The sequence below is a fragment of the Leopardus geoffroyi genome, chromosome B4 (genome assembly GCF_018350155.1).
Source record: "Leopardus geoffroyi isolate Oge1 chromosome B4, O.geoffroyi_Oge1_pat1.0, whole genome shotgun sequence".
Lineage (NCBI taxonomy): Eukaryota > Metazoa > Chordata > Mammalia > Carnivora > Felidae > Leopardus > Leopardus geoffroyi.
In genome coordinates this window covers 57,908,543-57,925,834 of record NC_059341.1, presented here as the reverse complement: position 1 = coordinate 57,925,834, position 17,292 = coordinate 57,908,543, and the positions used below count along the sequence as shown (strand labels likewise).

At 35.4% G+C, this 17,292-nt stretch overlaps 1 protein-coding gene and 1 long non-coding RNA gene across 9 annotated transcripts in view; one reads left to right on the top strand and one right to left on the bottom strand.

Annotated features, from left to right (window-relative positions):
* Nucleotides 1-17,292, top strand: part of SOX5 (SRY-box transcription factor 5) — a 1,013,293-nt gene that overhangs the window by 459,394 nt on the left and 536,607 nt on the right. For all 7 annotated transcript variants that reach the window (XM_045466143.1, XM_045466144.1, XM_045466148.1 and 4 more), the window contains one exon: nucleotides 2,410-2,521. In XM_045466143.1, coding sequence (XP_045322099.1) covers nucleotides 2,520-2,521 — 2 coding nt within the window. In that variant the 5' untranslated portion in view covers nucleotides 2,410-2,519. The remainder of the gene's footprint in view (nucleotides 1-2,409; nucleotides 2,522-17,292) is intronic.
* Nucleotides 10,340-17,292, bottom strand: part of LOC123591639 — a 41,299-nt gene continuing 34,346 nt past the window's right edge. Inside the window, exons 1-4 of one of the 2 annotated variants that reach the window (XR_006709436.1) lie at nucleotides 14,769-15,284; nucleotides 12,629-12,690; nucleotides 12,086-12,177; nucleotides 10,340-10,910 (exon numbers count right to left, since the gene is read on the bottom strand). This is a non-coding gene — a long non-coding RNA (uncharacterized LOC123591639). Of the gene's footprint in view, nucleotides 10,911-12,085; nucleotides 12,178-12,628; nucleotides 12,691-14,768; nucleotides 15,285-17,292 lie in introns of those variants that run through there. The other variant, XR_006709437.1, reaches the window with a different exon arrangement.

Below are 17,292 nucleotides of genomic sequence, written 5' to 3'. Positions count from 1 at the left end.
CTTGGATCATGATCCTTAGGTCCGCTCAACATGCAGCCTTTAGTAAAATGGCTTAACCTCAATTTTAGTACAAAGGACCATTAGGTCTAACCAGTTTCTGCCAGAAGAAGAGTCTGTAGGCTTTATGGGCCAGACCATCTCTTGTGGAGTGCGATTTACTGGGGAAGCAGACTACTTCAAGAGATGCCATGTGGTTCAGCCTCTAAAAGTTAGGACAGATATCACTTCCCAGGACTGGATAAGAAGTATAATATTCTGCTGGTCCAATAATGTAGAAACCCTGTTTGTAAAGAGAGAATTCTCCTTGGTGGGGTCATTAAAGTAGATCCAATTAAATAATTGGAAAAAAAAAATCAATAGCGTTTGGCCCAGGACTAGAAAGTAAATACAATTTTCTTTAGAGATGTATTCTTCCCCAAAATAACAGAGAAAGAAGACGATGAATGAGATAAATTCAGCCACACCCACTTTCCTGTAACCTAAGGACTTTCTTCAGGAATAGGGGTGGGATGAAAACCAATGCCCTTGAGGTCAAATGGGTTTCCCTTCTTCTAGGGTACCAACATTCTGGGTGGACTCTGGTTGAAAGTATGTAGCAGTAACCAGCTAAGCAGAAACCAACTTAGCTTCTAACTGTGATAAAAGATACTGGGGTTGTGGGGAGAACTGAAGAGAGGTGGGGGCACAGGGTGGAGGGAACAGACAAGGACGGGATACAACAAACCTAAATAGTTACCATCCATTTGGTAGTTGAGCTATGGGTCATCACTATTTTCTTCTTTATGTTTTATGAAGTTTTCAACAGCTATAATGAGCACATATAATGTTAAAATCAAGAGGAAAAGAAACTTTCTCAGAGCCAGGATTTAAATTGGGCCAGATACTGTACAATATTCACATTTGTACCTCATACCCATTTTAATACTAAATAGGTGCCACTCTCTAAATGTTTATTGAATGCATGCTAAAATTATAGGGAGTTCAGTTTGGCTTGCGGTGAGAAAGAATTTTCTAGGATGTAAAGTAGTTCAAAAATGCAGTGCTCTGTCAAGCAGTAAATGCCATCCCACAAAGCACCCAGACAGAGGCTGGATTAAACAAGCAATATCTTGGAAAGAGTTAATAGTCTGATTGCAGATTTCAGGTAAGGCATCATGGGGGAGCTTGCATTTAAATAGATGAGTAGAATTTCAGTAGGTGAAAAAGGAGGGGGTAGGTGGAAATGAAAGAATAGTTAGAAAAAAATAAATGACTAGATGACTCTAATAGCCCCCACCTAACTAGGATTTCTGTGTATCACATCTTGAGAGACTGGATTCTTTTAAAGAAAAATACTATAGTTTCAATCTTAGAATGGATTTCTTTTATGCTGGTAAATCGTTTTTGCCATTTGCCTCTGTCATCCCATTACTGGACTGTTTCGTTAAAATTTATTATAGAACAGTATCCCCTATTCACTTTATACTTCCTCTTTTTTTGTGTGAAAATCTAATTTGTATTTTAGATGCTTTTCAAATTTTGCCATTAGTTTCATGCAGTAAGACATCATTGATACAATGTACAACAAAATATCATTAATAATTTTGTTATGATATAGAATTCTATTTCATTCGTATTCTATATTCCCTTTATTGTGTTTCAGCTTAAATACAAGACCTGTGATATTTAAAAAACATCAATACCTACTGTGTATTCCTCTGAGAAGTCGAGCGTGTCTGAAATATTGTGATTTCTTGTCAGGCAACGTCGCAAAGCAAGTTTATTTTTTGAATTGGTGAACAAAGAGCCAAACTTAAGAACGCACTTGGGCTTTGTTCTTCAAAAGTTGTTCTGAATGACAATTAAAAGAAAGAAAGTACAGAAAATAGAGCAGCAGAACTCTTGCTCACTGGAATGGTTTTCAGGTTTTTCCATAAGGTGTCGACACTTCTCTGTCAACTTGTAGGCTCGAAAAACAACAAAAAGCAGTCTTGTCTGTCAGGTGTTCAGTGGCATCCCTCTCCAAATCCTCCCAAGTGCACAGAGCTCTAGTTCAGATATTTCAGTGTTACGCAATTTAGTCTGTCTCTAAATGTCAGTCCCTACGATCTCATGATTTACTTTCAGATTGGGTGCCCAAAACGCACCGCCAATTACCCCGAAGTGCTTAAGGCACATATCTTGCTCTATCTGACACTGAGAGTGTATTGGTACAAGTAAGCTGTTAACCAAAATAATGAAATGTACAGTAAAACTTGCAGATACTTTGGATATATTTTAATCCAAATATTTCCATTTATCCAAATATTTGTCCAATAGTCTGATTTTTTTTTCCGCTGAGGGGACTCACTGACCATAGTTATTTTCTTATATTTGTGCCTTTGTTACAGATAATCCTACTAATATATAATTTTATTGTCTCACTTGCAGGAGCCGTATGTTTCCTTGAGCTCTCGGGCTGTTTTAGTCAGTGGTCTTTAACCAAATAGTAAGAAGGAACACTTTATCGTTCCAGGAGCGCTCTTCATGGTCACACAGAAATGTAAGTGAATGAGTTTATGCTTCCCTTCCATTAGCCAACTATCATTACAAAGTGAGGCAAATAATTACTTTCACTGAGTGTGAAGTTAAGGATTTGGAAAAGACACTTGCAAATGATGGATTTGCTGTTTCCTTTAAAAGCAAGATCTACGTCAACAAAAAGTATAAGAAGATTAATAAGGATAAGAAAAAAATTACAATATGAGGTAATCTCCATTTTCTGGGGATTTCAAGATATTTTAAAATCACATATTCTGGTTCTTAGTCATCTAAAATATTTAGTCATTAAACGCCTATTTTGGGCATACTGATTCTTTGTCCTTAAATTGTTATACCTGCTCTTGTGTATCAATTCCTTTCATTGAAGGAAAAAAATACACCTATATGCTTTCCATTTCTTATGTAATAGATGTAGTTTAATAATTGTAAAAAGCTACTAGAACTACTTTATATAAATGCTTTTATTATCCCAAACACTTGTAGAGAGCCAACTAACTTTACAGAAATGAAGAAGGAAATATAGTAGCTGAGAATCCCCACATTCAGAATACATCTTTCATTTACTTTAACTATTCAGGTCTCATCTTAAAGAATTCCTTATAGGAATCTCTATGGCAATCTGGTGTTTAGACCAGAGAGGAAAGCACATAAGGCGTGGGCATTTTACCAGTCTTTCTGCTCTTTGTCATATGCTGTTTGGTTATCACCTAGAGGGTACTTCTGTGCCTCAATTTCCCACATTTATCAAAGATGACAATATAACTCTGTAGCATATACATTAAAAGATTAACAAAAATTAAGTTTTCTATTTGATTAATTTTTCTATGCATGAATATATAAAGACATTTTGTGTATAATCATATATACATTCCTAATATTCATATATAAAAATAAAACCTAAAGCTCATTCTTTAGGATGTCAGGGCATTAAAATATTCATGCCAGTTTTTCCAATATATCAATTTATGGGACTAGATCTGGCAAAGCGATCATTTGTAATGACGACTGGAATGCAGATGGTTTTAGTGACTGTATATAGAAACTGGGGGGAAGGGAATAGCAGTCATTCTTTGTTTTTTTAGGATGAGGCAGAAAATCTGCTCTCTCCTTGATATGGAGGAATTTGTTAGAAGCAAGAGCTAAAATAAGGAATTATTGATCAGCTAGAAATTATGTTTCTTTTATCTTACTCTTCACTAATATTTTTACCCTCTGAAATGTACAGATATTTTCACACAGATATGTTACTGACTTTTGGATGAATACCAGTATTTTTCATTTGCAACCAGTATATTACTGGTGTTATCTAAATACTCTTTAAGGAGTCATCAGCAATTTTATTATAAGTATCTCAGGCATAAAAACTGATAATTAAACATTTTGTTACTTTATTCGGTAAATTGGAAATGATTGTGAACCATAGGATACAACCCTTCTATGGGGTGCAATTCAGAAGGCCGAGTGAACAAGGCGCTTTAAAAATTACTTCTCTTTTAAATATATGTCCCTAATTAAGATTTACTGCCATAATGGACTGCTGTTGTCGATAGGATTGTATAATGTTTCTCAAATGTGTTGAGATGGAAACGTTTGTGAATGACTGATTTAGGGGAAAAAATATTTTATCAATGTAAGAATCTATAGCCATATTCAAGTGGAAACAGCAAATCATCTGAAATAGTAGTGATCAGAAGATAGATAGCTAGAAGGAAGACTAAAATTAGCCTGTAGTGTTTAGTAAATCATTCAAAATATTTTAATTAATATTAGATTGCCAGATTATTCACTTACATTCAAGTAATCAAATCCGTATGTGTGTCTCCTCTCCGTGCTTCCCCTGCTCTACCAAATAGTGTTTGATAGTTTCTTCTGGATTCGGCAGGTATGCATGGCGATGTTTGGTAGTTCAGTGTCAATGCAAGCCTCACTAAGGCAGCTTTTGCTAGCAGAAACTGTGATACTATGCTGCTCTTATATTAATGAGAGAAAAAAACGTACCACATTATATAAATGACAACAGTGGACAGTTGCTAAAACAGCTTCTCCAGAGGTCATCATTATTGGGGGTGGGGAGAAGTTCAGTCTGTCTTCAAAATGAATCCTTTCTGTTAAAATCTACTTTCGCCATTAGACTGATATTGAAAATATGTAGGATCAATATATTTTTGATTCGGTAGCCCTGTGTTGATACAACCTTGATTTACTGGGCAAAGAAGCTGAGATTTATGGTCATGGGTGTCTATACTTCCTTTTAAGAATTCAAAAATGTAAGCTCAGAGATTCTCACTCGTTGCTCACAGCATTCCTAGGGGAATGTAAGTCCCTCTGCCTGCTTTTTGGCCCATTTCTGGGATATTAGTTGGAAGAATGGTGAAGACTAAAGAGGCCTGTCTTTCTCTTCATTATACTGAGACCCTGTTGGCTGTATTTGTGTGTGTGTGTGTGGGGGGGGGTGCGCAGAAACAAGATGCTTTTATTTTTGCCTGTTGCTTGAATAAATGGAGGCTGTAAATATTTAGATCCATATACTTTTAAGTACTATTAAAAGGAGGATTTCCAAAGAGGAAAAAATATTTAAGAATCATTTCCTAGAAAAGTGGGATGGATTGTTTCCTCATATTCCAAACATATTATTTGCAGTAGAAAATTAAATGATCTCAGAATTTATAACTGGAGGTTACACCTTAAATTGAAGTTTCTTGCTCCCCAATATATCACATTCATAATCACTTTTCAGGGTATTTTCTCTCAGCTGGAATAAAGAGCATATAATCTGCCATTTTAATCATTTTATCAAAGATAAATTTATCTTCCCCATGTAGACCTTTACACTCTAGTAACCAAGTAGATCTGCCTGACACTTGTAGGCAAAGCACCCAATTGGTTTTATTCCATATACTTTAATAACCACATAAAAGTAAAAATGGACACGAGAAGATGAGTAATAAAGATAAGGAATATTTATTGCTTCATATTACTGTTTAAATATGTGCATAAGGAGGGCATCACAATTAAACCACAGCATCTGTCTTCGAAAATTTGTCGTTACAACCTTTTGTCTTATCAATGCATTTCACTCATAATTATGATTAATATTCTGGTAATTTATGGAACAATAATTATTATTGCTAATGATTATGCAATAAAAACAATCTAATATATATGTGCATATATATACATATAGATTAGATAGATATACATTATGTACATTGTGGGGAGGGAGGGAGAAAGAGAGAAAGAGAGAGAATGCACTTGGTAGTTCTTTAAACATGTGGTTGTACTGTAGCTGCCTGGGCAGTGTCCAATATGTATAAACATATGTAGGAGCCGTTGGTACTAAGTTAATTAAATGTATATTTAAATAATTAAGAAAACAGGTCATTCTAAATTTTGTGAAAACATGATATTTATATGTCATTTTTGTTTAAAGATCTTGGAACCCTGTCTTTGGCACTTTGAAAGTATTCTTGAAATATTGCTGGGACAAAAATAATGATTCATTGAATGAATGAATATAACATTCTAAACCTTGAATATTTGATTATATTCTTGTATTTTATAGTCATGTGTTCACTGAGTTTGAAAATCCTCACCACCCTCAGTGGATTTGTATATAGTGACTAATTTAAAAGGAAAAACAAAAAACAAAAAACAAAACCAGAACTGTTTTCCTGAATGTTTTGACTCTCCTGGGCTTCTTAGGTCCCTCAGACTCCGTGGAGAGAACTATACTTACTAGAAATGAAATAATAACATCATTTTTAAAGTTTGATTTCATGGGTGAAACATCAGTCCCTGGGAAATCATTTCTGAAGTTTTCTCCTGCCCTCTAGCTCCATTAATATATTTTGAAACTAAATTTTCCTAAGGTATGGCAGTTTACTCTTCCTCCTCCTTTCCCCTCCCTCTCTCCCTCCTCCCCCCCTCAACGTCCACTTCTTGTTTGTGAAATTCTATAATCCAAAGTCTGTGAGTTTAAGATTACTTTAAAAACAAGCAAATGGATTTTCTATTCTTGTGACATTTATACAGGTACTGGGGGAATTAGCACGTACTCTCCATTGTTTCTTGAATCATGTCTTAAGGGGAAAACATTCTAAGGCTATGTAGCCTGCAGTATATACTGATTTTACCCAATACTTGAGAGGTTTTAAATTATTTGTAACCAGCAGTTTCTTAACTAAGGTTTATTTTGACAATGAAAAAAAAATGTACAATGTTTTCTCTCCCTTAACAGCCAAATTGTTTGCCAATGCTGCCTTTGGGAAAATGGATGGTAATAGGGAAAATGGTTTTTAAATCATTTGGTATACTCTTGGCCTTCTTAACTACCCAAAAGAAAATTTTTGATTTGGCAAAACTAGTTTGAGTTGAGAAATGCTTTAAGAACTATTTTATTACCAAGTAAAGTATTATTAGTGTAATTTGATTTTTTGTTTGTTTTGTTTTTAAGCATAGGCTCGCTTGTCTGTGTGGATAACTTATACTGTTTATCTTAATTTGGGGGATTTTTTTTTTTACTAATTTGAGTGTGCTGAATAAGCTTTTATTTTGAAGAGGGCATTAAAGGGAGAGATACTTTTAGAGTTAATTTCTTTGTCCCATTAATAGTAGTTTGTAATTTCTTTGCCAAAAATTAATAGTAGTTTTTCTTTTCTGTTAATGACAAGTTTTTTTTTTCCAAAATGGAAAAGTTTTTTCTTCTTTCAGCTGACAAAATTTGAAACCCTTGGTGGAATATCTTTCTAGATATACCTCCCTCCATTTATCAGGAAGTTGTCACCCAAGGAAACTGTTATGTTGTAAATGTGGGACTTAATCAGCCCATGACTACTAATATACGTGTATATAATAGCCAAATAATTAACAAAGCATAGTTATGTAAAAGCATGAAATTAAATATTTGTTTAACATAATGATACTGGCAATAATTCATTGTGGATAAGAATGAGGTCTTTGAGGTCAGAATGCTAATCCAACAACTTGAATGCTGCCACTAACTGTGATCTTAGGCAAGTTAGCTAACCTCAGAAATGGGCACAATTATTGCAGCTCAGAGCTATTTTGAGAATAATGGAGATAATGTATATGGAATGCATAGAACAGAATTCCTGGCATGTGGTAGGCTGGAGCCCCAGACTCAACTGTGCAGTTTTCCCATGGCCCAAAGGAGCCCAGTTGAGGAGATGAATGGGATGAACAGAGCTGACATTCACCTCTTGCACCTCTTTCTGGCTAAGTTCTTGTTTGCTGGGAAAGGTCAGTCGGAAGGATGGGTCCTTTTATTTTGAACAAAGGTACTGGGTTGGAATGTGGTGGCTCTGTGGGTCAGCTGTCTTTATTATCACCCTGTAAGAACACATACCCTCCATTTTCAGGTGGTCTTTGGGAATTTTGAAGTCAGCCTGTCTTCTACATAATCCTTATGAAAGTGTGATACTGACACTTTCTCCACAAGGTAGTTAGTGAATAAAGGAGGGGCGCCCGGGTGGCTCAGTCAGCTCAGGTCATGATCTCATGGTTCATGGGTTTGAGCCCTGCATCAGGCCCTGTGCTGACAGCTCAGAGCCTGGAGCCTATTTCAGATTCTGTCTCTCTCTCTCTCTCTCTCTCTCTCTCTGTCCCTCCCTGACTCATGCTCTGACTCTCTCTCTCTCAAAAATGAATAACCTTAAAAAACTTTTTAAAATTAAAAAAAAAAGAGTGAATAAAGGAAATATCCAAATGATTATACTGAAGCTCCATTTAACATTATTGATATTTTACAAAGCTTATTAATCAGGAGCAAGACAGCCATAGTTAAGATTTAGCATTTCTTTTAATGGGACAGCTATTAAAGGACAATACACACCTTTTGAATTTCCACTGAAGTTACAGAATTAAATCAAAGGTAAAATATGATTCAAAATTGCATGAGGAAAACCATTTTTTGAAATTGAAGATAATTGATAATAACTACAAAGTTATCGTAACTGGTAGGTTGGTTGCGTGCTTGAATTGGTGAAGTGTTATGTTTATATTTTACTGTGTTCTGAAGTAAAATGTACGAAGACATATTTTTAAACTGAAATTTCATTTTAAAAATGCCACACATAGGGCTTTAATTAAAGGACAGTAAAGGAGCAAAATGATGAATCAGGAATTTTAGGTTTTGGAAAGTTATACAAAATATGAAATCTGTTATATTTTGAAGCTAACACTGGAGGGAAAAACAACTCTCCCATGTTTTCAGTTATACTAAGGAAATTAAGTGTGAATTCTAGCTCTGCAGGAGACTTTAATGTAACCATTTTACTGACTCTACTTCATCCTTTTATTTCTTGAATCTAGACACAGACCACATTTTTCTCCTTGGAGCTTTCTTCCCTCTCTACTGCCTTTCTTCAAATATTATTTGAGGGATGTATTGAGTTGGCAATTTCACATGGTTGAACCATTTATAGATCCAGCCAGCCTGGTGTAAGACCTTTGTGATCACATTGGCTCCTTTCCTCTTCTCAGCCACCATATCTGGTTTCCAAAGCACATATTTTTTTTTTTTTTCTGTTTCATGCATCTTCTCCTTTCCTTTGGCACAGAAAAAAACCTATTCTCTCATCCCTTCTCATTTGAAATCCTCAAGTAGCCTTGGAAGTCCTTTTCCGGCTCCCCGTCTCTTCCTACACCAATCGATTGCAGTTGAGGATAGCACTTAAGGGCCACCAGCTACACTATGGCCTCAATCTGAACTTCCAGACCTGCCTTGCCCTAATCCCATATAAATAGCATCATCAAATAATGGGCCACTAAATATTCCTTATTATGATCCACATGTTTCTGTTCCCTTTAGTGTTCTTTTTTACCCCTTCCCCAAGTTAAATTCTATACATCTCATTCTCAACCCTAATATACTTCCCATGATGCTTTTCAGGTGGGAATTCAAAAGCTACCATAGATTCTATCCAGCCTGCCTGCCATAGTGGGGAATTTGCACTTTCAATTTGTACAATGAAAGAAATCTTATACCTATTTGTGTATCTACTGCCCTTCACACAGTGTGACGGATTATACTGGTTTAGATGTATGTCATTCCAGCATATGATAAACTGCATTAAGATATCCTCATTGTATATTGTACTCTACCATTGTTTGGTGTAATGCCTGGCAGATAGAATATGCTTAATACTATAGAATAAATAGTGAAGAGTTTTGGGCTTACTACACTGTTTAAAATGACATATATGTGATTATATGTATTTGGCCTTTATTGACAGCATAATATCTGGTGACATACTCACTGTTAGTATCTTTTCCATCTGCTAGAGAAAGGAGATCCCTTAACTTACTTGGTAATGTTTAATCTTATTGCTTATAAAGGAAAAATGAAAATTTTGTTATGAAATTAATTGAATATACATGGGAAATTATCAGGCATTTGATTAATAAATACATTGTTAGTTTTTATAACACATGAAAATTTATGTACTGTAAAGGAAATGGTCATTCCAACATTTAAGCAATTACACAAATTATTTTCTATACTGTAAGAAAAAGCCCTCTTTTTTTTTTTTTTTTTTAATTTTTTTTAACGTTTTTTTATTTATTTTTGAGACAGAGAGAGACAGAGCATGAACGGGGGAGGGGCAGAGAGAGAGGGAGGCACAGAATCGGAAACAGGCTCCAGGCTCCGAGCCATCAGCCCAGAGCCCGACGCGGGGCTCGAACTCACGGACCGCGAGATCGTGACCTGAGCTGAAGTCGGACGCTTAACCGACTGCGCCACCCAGGCGCCCCGAAAAAGCCCTCTTTTTAATGTCAGGACAGCTGAGCATACCAAAAATAACTGGAGAGTTCACTGCCTTTATTACTATTAAGTATATTATTATGTCCTTGTAAAATCATCAAAAAAGATGAGGTATACTCCTAATGATCAGTGGTTTAAAGTCAATGTGAAGAAATAACATAAACGTATTAATGATAAGATGATTACCTGGTTGAAATCTCAACAGCACAGATTTCTATGGTTTAAATTAAAAAGAAAAATTAAGGAGGGGAAAAAAAAAACCAGGCAAACGGTATTTGTATTCCTGCATTTCAGGTGAGGTACCTACATTTTCCTTGTATTTTTCTTTCTCATTAACTGTGGAAACCCATAGATATAAGTCTCTGTGCAGCTCCAAATGCCCCCGCTCCATTTTAGGTGGTATTTCCAATAAGGGTACTGTTTCTTGCAAAGAATATTACATCTCACTAATTGTCCTACAAATCCCATTCTTAATTAAAATCAAAATCTTCATTGCAACAACTTTACTATATAGCTTGCAAATATGTGCTCTTCTTGTTTGTTTGGAGGACGATGCTCTGGATACATCTTTTTTTTTCTTTTTTTCTTCGTTCAAAAAGGAGCAGCCCTGGTGAGAAAAATTTACAGCAATTGATTTTGTTTGTTTGTGGCTGCAGCCATAAAAACTCCCAAGCAAAACTAAATAGTGCTTGTGGGGCACAAGCATGGTGGTTCATGGGTAAACAGTAAGTTTTATAATACTGTTAATGTTAGACAAGAAGACAAGGTATAATAATTCCAATTTCCTCATTTGTCTCCGTTTTGTACTAAATTGTGCGCTCCATCATGCATATGCTGGCTATAATGTGACATATTTAATTCTGCATTTAGTCTCTGCTTTGTTACACATGCACGAAAATAGCAAGTCAGCTTCTCAAATGCCATGGAGCAGCCCTCTAACAACAACAACAAAAATAATTAAATACAAAATAAGTTTGAATAACAGTAATGGTGGGAAAATCTATCCTAGGGTTCATTCTTTTTACAGGGAGTTGGCAAACCAGGAAGAATAGACTTTGTCATGTGCAAATATGGTGACCATAAATGGTGCTAGAGGCTTTTCCATTGTCCTCTGAGTTTGCCATGAGAGAAAGCGGGTGAGAGAAAGAAAGACACGTTTGATAGAGTTGTGAAGAATGTTTGAATGGCTATTGGGTGTTGAGCATTGTCTTGCAGTGACCTCAATTCGGTACAGTAGAGACCCTTGAAAGCACTGTCTGAAGTCACAATACCACTATTCTCCTCCATTTACTAAAAGGGATTAGTTAAAAGGGTGACGTTCCGTGCAGAGAGTTCCAAGTATTCCATGAAACAAAGGGCTCTGAAATGTTTTTGAAGTTATTTTTAATTGAGTTGAACTAATTTAATAAAGGTCCTACGGAGGAAAAAAAAATAAAGGAATGTGATTGTTTTATGATTCCTCACAGATGGAATGGACATTTATAGCATACTTTTCCTTTAGTGTTCCAGAGAACAGTAGCTCCATTTACAGCTACTGTTAGCAATTTAAAACTGCTCCAAAATGAAGTCTTTCAAGAAGTTGACAGCTTATAAATAAATCTGTCTGATAAAATTGAACATAAACTGCATCTGTGGTTAGTTTGCCAAAATTAATTCTACATTTAATTAGAGATAGCAGTCAAACATATTTAATAAAAAACAGTCTTGGAGAGTAAATCAAATGAAGTCAGATTTTAGCAGACGTTTTGCATTTTTTTCCAAGGAGTGATGAAATGACCTCACCTCTCCGATTCCCAGTTATATGGCAGCGTGAGCTCTGTAGCGTTATGGGGAAGCCAGTGAGTTCACACTGCTTGGAAAGGTTCCTTGCTCAGCTTAGGGTAAAGAGAGAAAACGATCATTTTGTGATTTTGCTTGATTCCATCATTAGGTTTTACTTTGATGCCATATGTATTAAACTAACAAGTTAATAAGCACATTACTGCTAATGATTACAGAGACCCAGCTAAGGTAATCCTAATTTATATATGTACCAGCACAGAGAATTGTCCGTAATTTTTTTTCTGATTTCATTGCCAAGCTTGTTTTCTTTTGTTTTGTTTTAATTTAACCATCACAATGAGACATATGAAAATCATATACTAGCAACAATGCCATTTCTTCCTGTACAAAGACTTAGAAAAATCACCTTTGCTTATCAAATATTTGTGCTCACTCTGCACGGTTTAAGCAATGTGGCATAGTTGTGGAATCCTGGGGAAGATGCAAAAGCACACAGATCAATCAGAATGCAGCAAACAATATTTGGGGACAAAAGTGACTTACGGTTCAAAGGGCAAAGAAGCAGATCTTCAAACACTGGAAGTTTCAACACACAATCCATAGTCCTAGGTGAAGTGTGCAGACAGACAATAGAGACTAGTATTAGCAATAACAGTTTCTTCCCAATTTATGTAAGAATGATATGCACCTTCACAAATGCATACACAAACTAGAGTCAATTAAACCAGCTTTTATTTTGATCTTTTAAAGCAGGGGATGTTACTTTCTAGTAATGAGGAAGAATTTAAGAAATGTGGTAAGAGATTATGTGGCTGTACTTATTAGTTAATATCAAATTTGGATTAGACATTAAACATTAATTTATTGAGCCTCCCCTATATTCTTAGTGTTAGAATCATAGAGATGGTTAATCTTTACTGAATATTTTTTCCAAAATATCTACGTGTTTTGGAATCATGCAGTTATTAATACTACTTCTGACAAATATGCAAAGGCATTTTTTCTACTTCTTCAAGTTTTGTTTAGATATTTTGTTCTTTCAGAAGAGCATTTTTATTTTTACATATATGACTTTGTCCCCAAGTAACTTTATCAAAATTTTGCTACTTTTTTTAGAATAATAGGAAGTAAAGGTAGAACACCCTTATTCCTGAATTTGAACAATGTGTCATTGTTGTGAGGTTTGCTCAGTGAGCCTTACATTACTTGTATTCTGAATAAATGAAGAAATGGAAATGTATGCAATGCACAAATTCTACCTAGCAGCCCCGTTCAGTGCTGTCCTGGAATAATTACACTGTTCTAAAACTCATAGGTGGACTTAAATACTAATGCATTACAGTTGTTAATTACTATTAAAATACAAACCAGCAATAGGCTGTAACTAGGGAGAAAAAAAAAGGTTAAAAATCAGCTCAAGAAAGAGAAATTGACCAACTCAATCATGCTGTAGGATTTAAATCATCATTAAGGTATACCCCAAAGGATATCTTTGACTGATCTCTTTAAGAATTCATATATTGGACCTGAAGAAGTAATCATTTTAATCAATGGTTTCAAATTCATTATATATGTTTTAGTGCCATTAGAGGATTAGGATATTAATGCAACTGTGTAGCTAAATACTAAATGACTATTGCTCTCATTTAATAAAAATACAAATAAAACAAGCTTCTTCCTAATTTAAGAAGGGTAAAAATATATTTATCTTTTCTGTGGATCCTTGAACAATAACTTCTTTCCCAAAATTTTGTTAACAACATTGTTATAATTTATAAAATAAACAGCTTTAGAAAAAATGGGTTAACAATCACATGGTTTCTTGTGGGCTTGTTAGCAGTTAATTTTATGTTGGGCAAATCACTTATCTCACTGGGTCAAGATTTTTTCATCTCTAAAATGAAAATATTGACTAGAACAATTCTAAAGCCTTGTTCTCTGATTCCATGGTTAGTGCATTCCTACCCACCCTACTTTTTTTTCCTCTAATTTCAAACAAATGCCATGTCTTTTCATCATTTTGGCTGGCTCATGAAATTGAACAGAGCAAAACTAATAAGGAAGGGAGATACAATTTGAAATTAGACACCATTGTAGCTTTTGCTGTATCATCAGATGTACAAGATTAATGACAAATAGAGAAGTAGATCAGTAGATGCTCTCAAGACATTGATGCAGAAGCCCTAGGTCATAGTAACAGAATTTCTATTTGAATGTTTTCTCTAATACTGAGGAAAATGTATTATCCTTTCATTTCTAAGGAGCTTAAGAGGTTTGGTTAAGAAATGTCTAAAAAGGTGCTCTGCAAAGATGTATATTCTTGAAGTGCTAAATAAAGTTGTAAAGCGCCTTGTGGGTCCTTGAAATCAATACATTGGCTTGGATTTAGGGTTCGGGCCTTCCAGAGAGCACAGAGAAAATTGCTCTGAAGCATCAATGCTTCCACCTTACTGCAGGTTCTCACCATCTGTCACAGTGTATCACAGATTTCTCCTGAGTAGACTCCTTGCCTCGTCTCTCTTGTTACAGATCCATTTATCTCATTGATGATGCCAGTTATCTTTTCAAAATGCAGATCTGGTTATGTCATCTTCCTGATTGAAAACCTCTAATGACTTCCAGTTGCCTAGCTGATAGAGTCTAAACACCTAAGCCAGGTAAACAAGACCCTTATCTATCTTACCCAAACAGAGCTTTCCATCTTCCTCTTTATGCAGTTATTCACCCTGGTCCAGGACGTGCACCCTTCCGTTCACAGCCTTGAACAACTGGCTCATCTTCAAAAGCCAAGAGAAATATCATCTCTTCTATCAAGCTTTCCTTTTCTCAGGCACCTCCCTAATATGTGATTCATTCTCTCTCCCTCTCCCTCTCTGTCTCCCTCTCTCTTTCTCGCTCTCCCACCACCACCACCCCTCCCTGTGTCTTCCATATCTAGTGTGCTTCTGAGTCACCTTTTTTTTTTAAACCTGTTTTTAAAATATCTACCACTAAGCAAGGCGCATATAAGAATAAATAAAGTTAACTAAAGTTAACTCTGTAGGACACTAAAATGCAGCTGATACATGAGATTTGTTTTGTTGGCATGTGTTTTATGGAGGTCTCCTTTCACTTACGTACATACTGTAATATAAAACTTATGCCTTTTTCCAAATTCTAATAATATGCCTATGCATTGTGTTTCAGTAAAATGTAGTTTGCATTTCTCCATAGCTTTTGATATTATTTAAGTATTTTCAAATTATTCTTATGGTTTTTCAAAGCTTATGTATTTAATGTAACATTCATAATTGCTATGGGTATGTTGTTAAGATTTTAAATTGCCATTTTGAAGCCAAAACTGAGATTTCAGTGTGGAGATATATATATATATATATATATATATATATATATATATATATACACACACACACACACACACACGCACACACAAAGAAAAGTACCACCTTATATAAATTAATAATTTCTTTTAATTGCCTCGAATGTTTCAGTCTCGTGGATTTTTGAAGTAGTATGTAGCTTTGATGTTTTATTAATTATTTTCAAGGTGGCTTTCTTTCCAGAGCAAAGCATACATATTGATTTTGTATATGATGAAGACTGAAATTTCTATCTTGGCACTGATACTTCTTGCAATCAGATCTAGAAAAGGGTTTGATCGTTTTGAAGCAAGTCTCCAACAGTTAACTGTTGGCTGCCAAAGTTCAATTTAGATAAGTGAAGGGGAAGAGTTTAGAAATTTCACACATTAAATGTGTGATGGGAAAAACCCAATATAATGTATTAAAGATGCAGGCTTTGGAAGGAAAACATGGAGTATCGTAAGAATTGTGTGCCAGTCTCCAAAGGTTTTCAGTTAGGTTTGGTTCAGAAAAGCCCTTGAATGTGTTGGAAGCAGATCTTGGAAGGGGCTGTGTGGTGTGTCAGGGAAAGCACCAGAGAAAGTCTTGGTTACACAGAGTCTGTAAAATCGACTGTGGTAGCATGACAAAAATTGGTCTGTGTGGTTTGCCACTGCCAATCTTCATGATTGATACAGATTGTTGGAGCCATATCTATCATATGGTGCTCCATATTGATTGTTAAAATCTGCAAAAATGAATTATTTGGAGTGTATTTTTCCATATCGTTGGCTGATTTTTCCTGTACCAAAGAGTTTAAAAGCATTTGACCTTTGCTCTGAATTCTTACTTGTTCCCACGACTAGAAGGAAACGATACCAGCATCCTCTAATAATGATGCTGAAATCTAATTCTTAATGAATATGGTAAAGGCTGCACATTTGAAAAGTCATTGTATAAAGGTGCTCAGTAAGTTAGTTCTATGTTTAGGGATGGCTTAGCTATTTTATTTTTGAAATTGCCATCTAGACTTTAAGAGAACTAGAAGTCAAATGGCAAATGAATTCTTTTAGAAGAACTTTCCGTCTTACCAGCCATTACCCAAAAAAGCAAGAAATAGCTCTGGATTTTTTTCTTTTTGTAAAAGTGTTGGGATTGATCCTATTTATCTACAGAATTCAAATGCAACCAACATTTATAGGAAAATATGCCAGACTTTTGCGAATTGAAAAGATTGTGTGCATTTGCAAGAGGCAAATGACACAGGAGACTTTACTTTAAATCACCTATAATGTTAGGATCATTATAAAGTAAGCAGCCAGCATGCTGGATTGTACGGCTGGAAAGAACCCACATAAGAATGAAAACAGATGGTATTATCATTCTATCCCAAGCACTGTGTGGATTTTTTTGGTTAGAGTCTGATTAAGGTTTCAGAAATTATTAAGTGGATAGATAATAGAGAATAAGAAAATGAGAACACAGAGGGCTTGCCAAGTCTTTAATGCTCACTTAAACAAAACTGCCTGCAGGTTCAACAAACCCATTCCTGGGTTTTGTGGGTTTGCAAGGTCCTTCTCCAGAAAAGTTGTTTTGGGTGATGGTCACCATTTAATTAAAGGAATATCAAACTATATGTTTAGAAAGATAATAATAAGCCACCCAAACCCAGATGCTAGATGCCACACATGTTGGAGAAGGGCTATAAAAAAAAAGGCAAAAAAAACCCCACAAAAAAACCCTAAACACTCCCACACTCTAGAAGTTGGATTTAAATGAAACCATTGGGGGGAAAGGACCATTTCCGTTTTCCAGTTGCAGTAATCTTTCTCCCCACTTTCCTTACTGCCTCAATCCACATCTAAT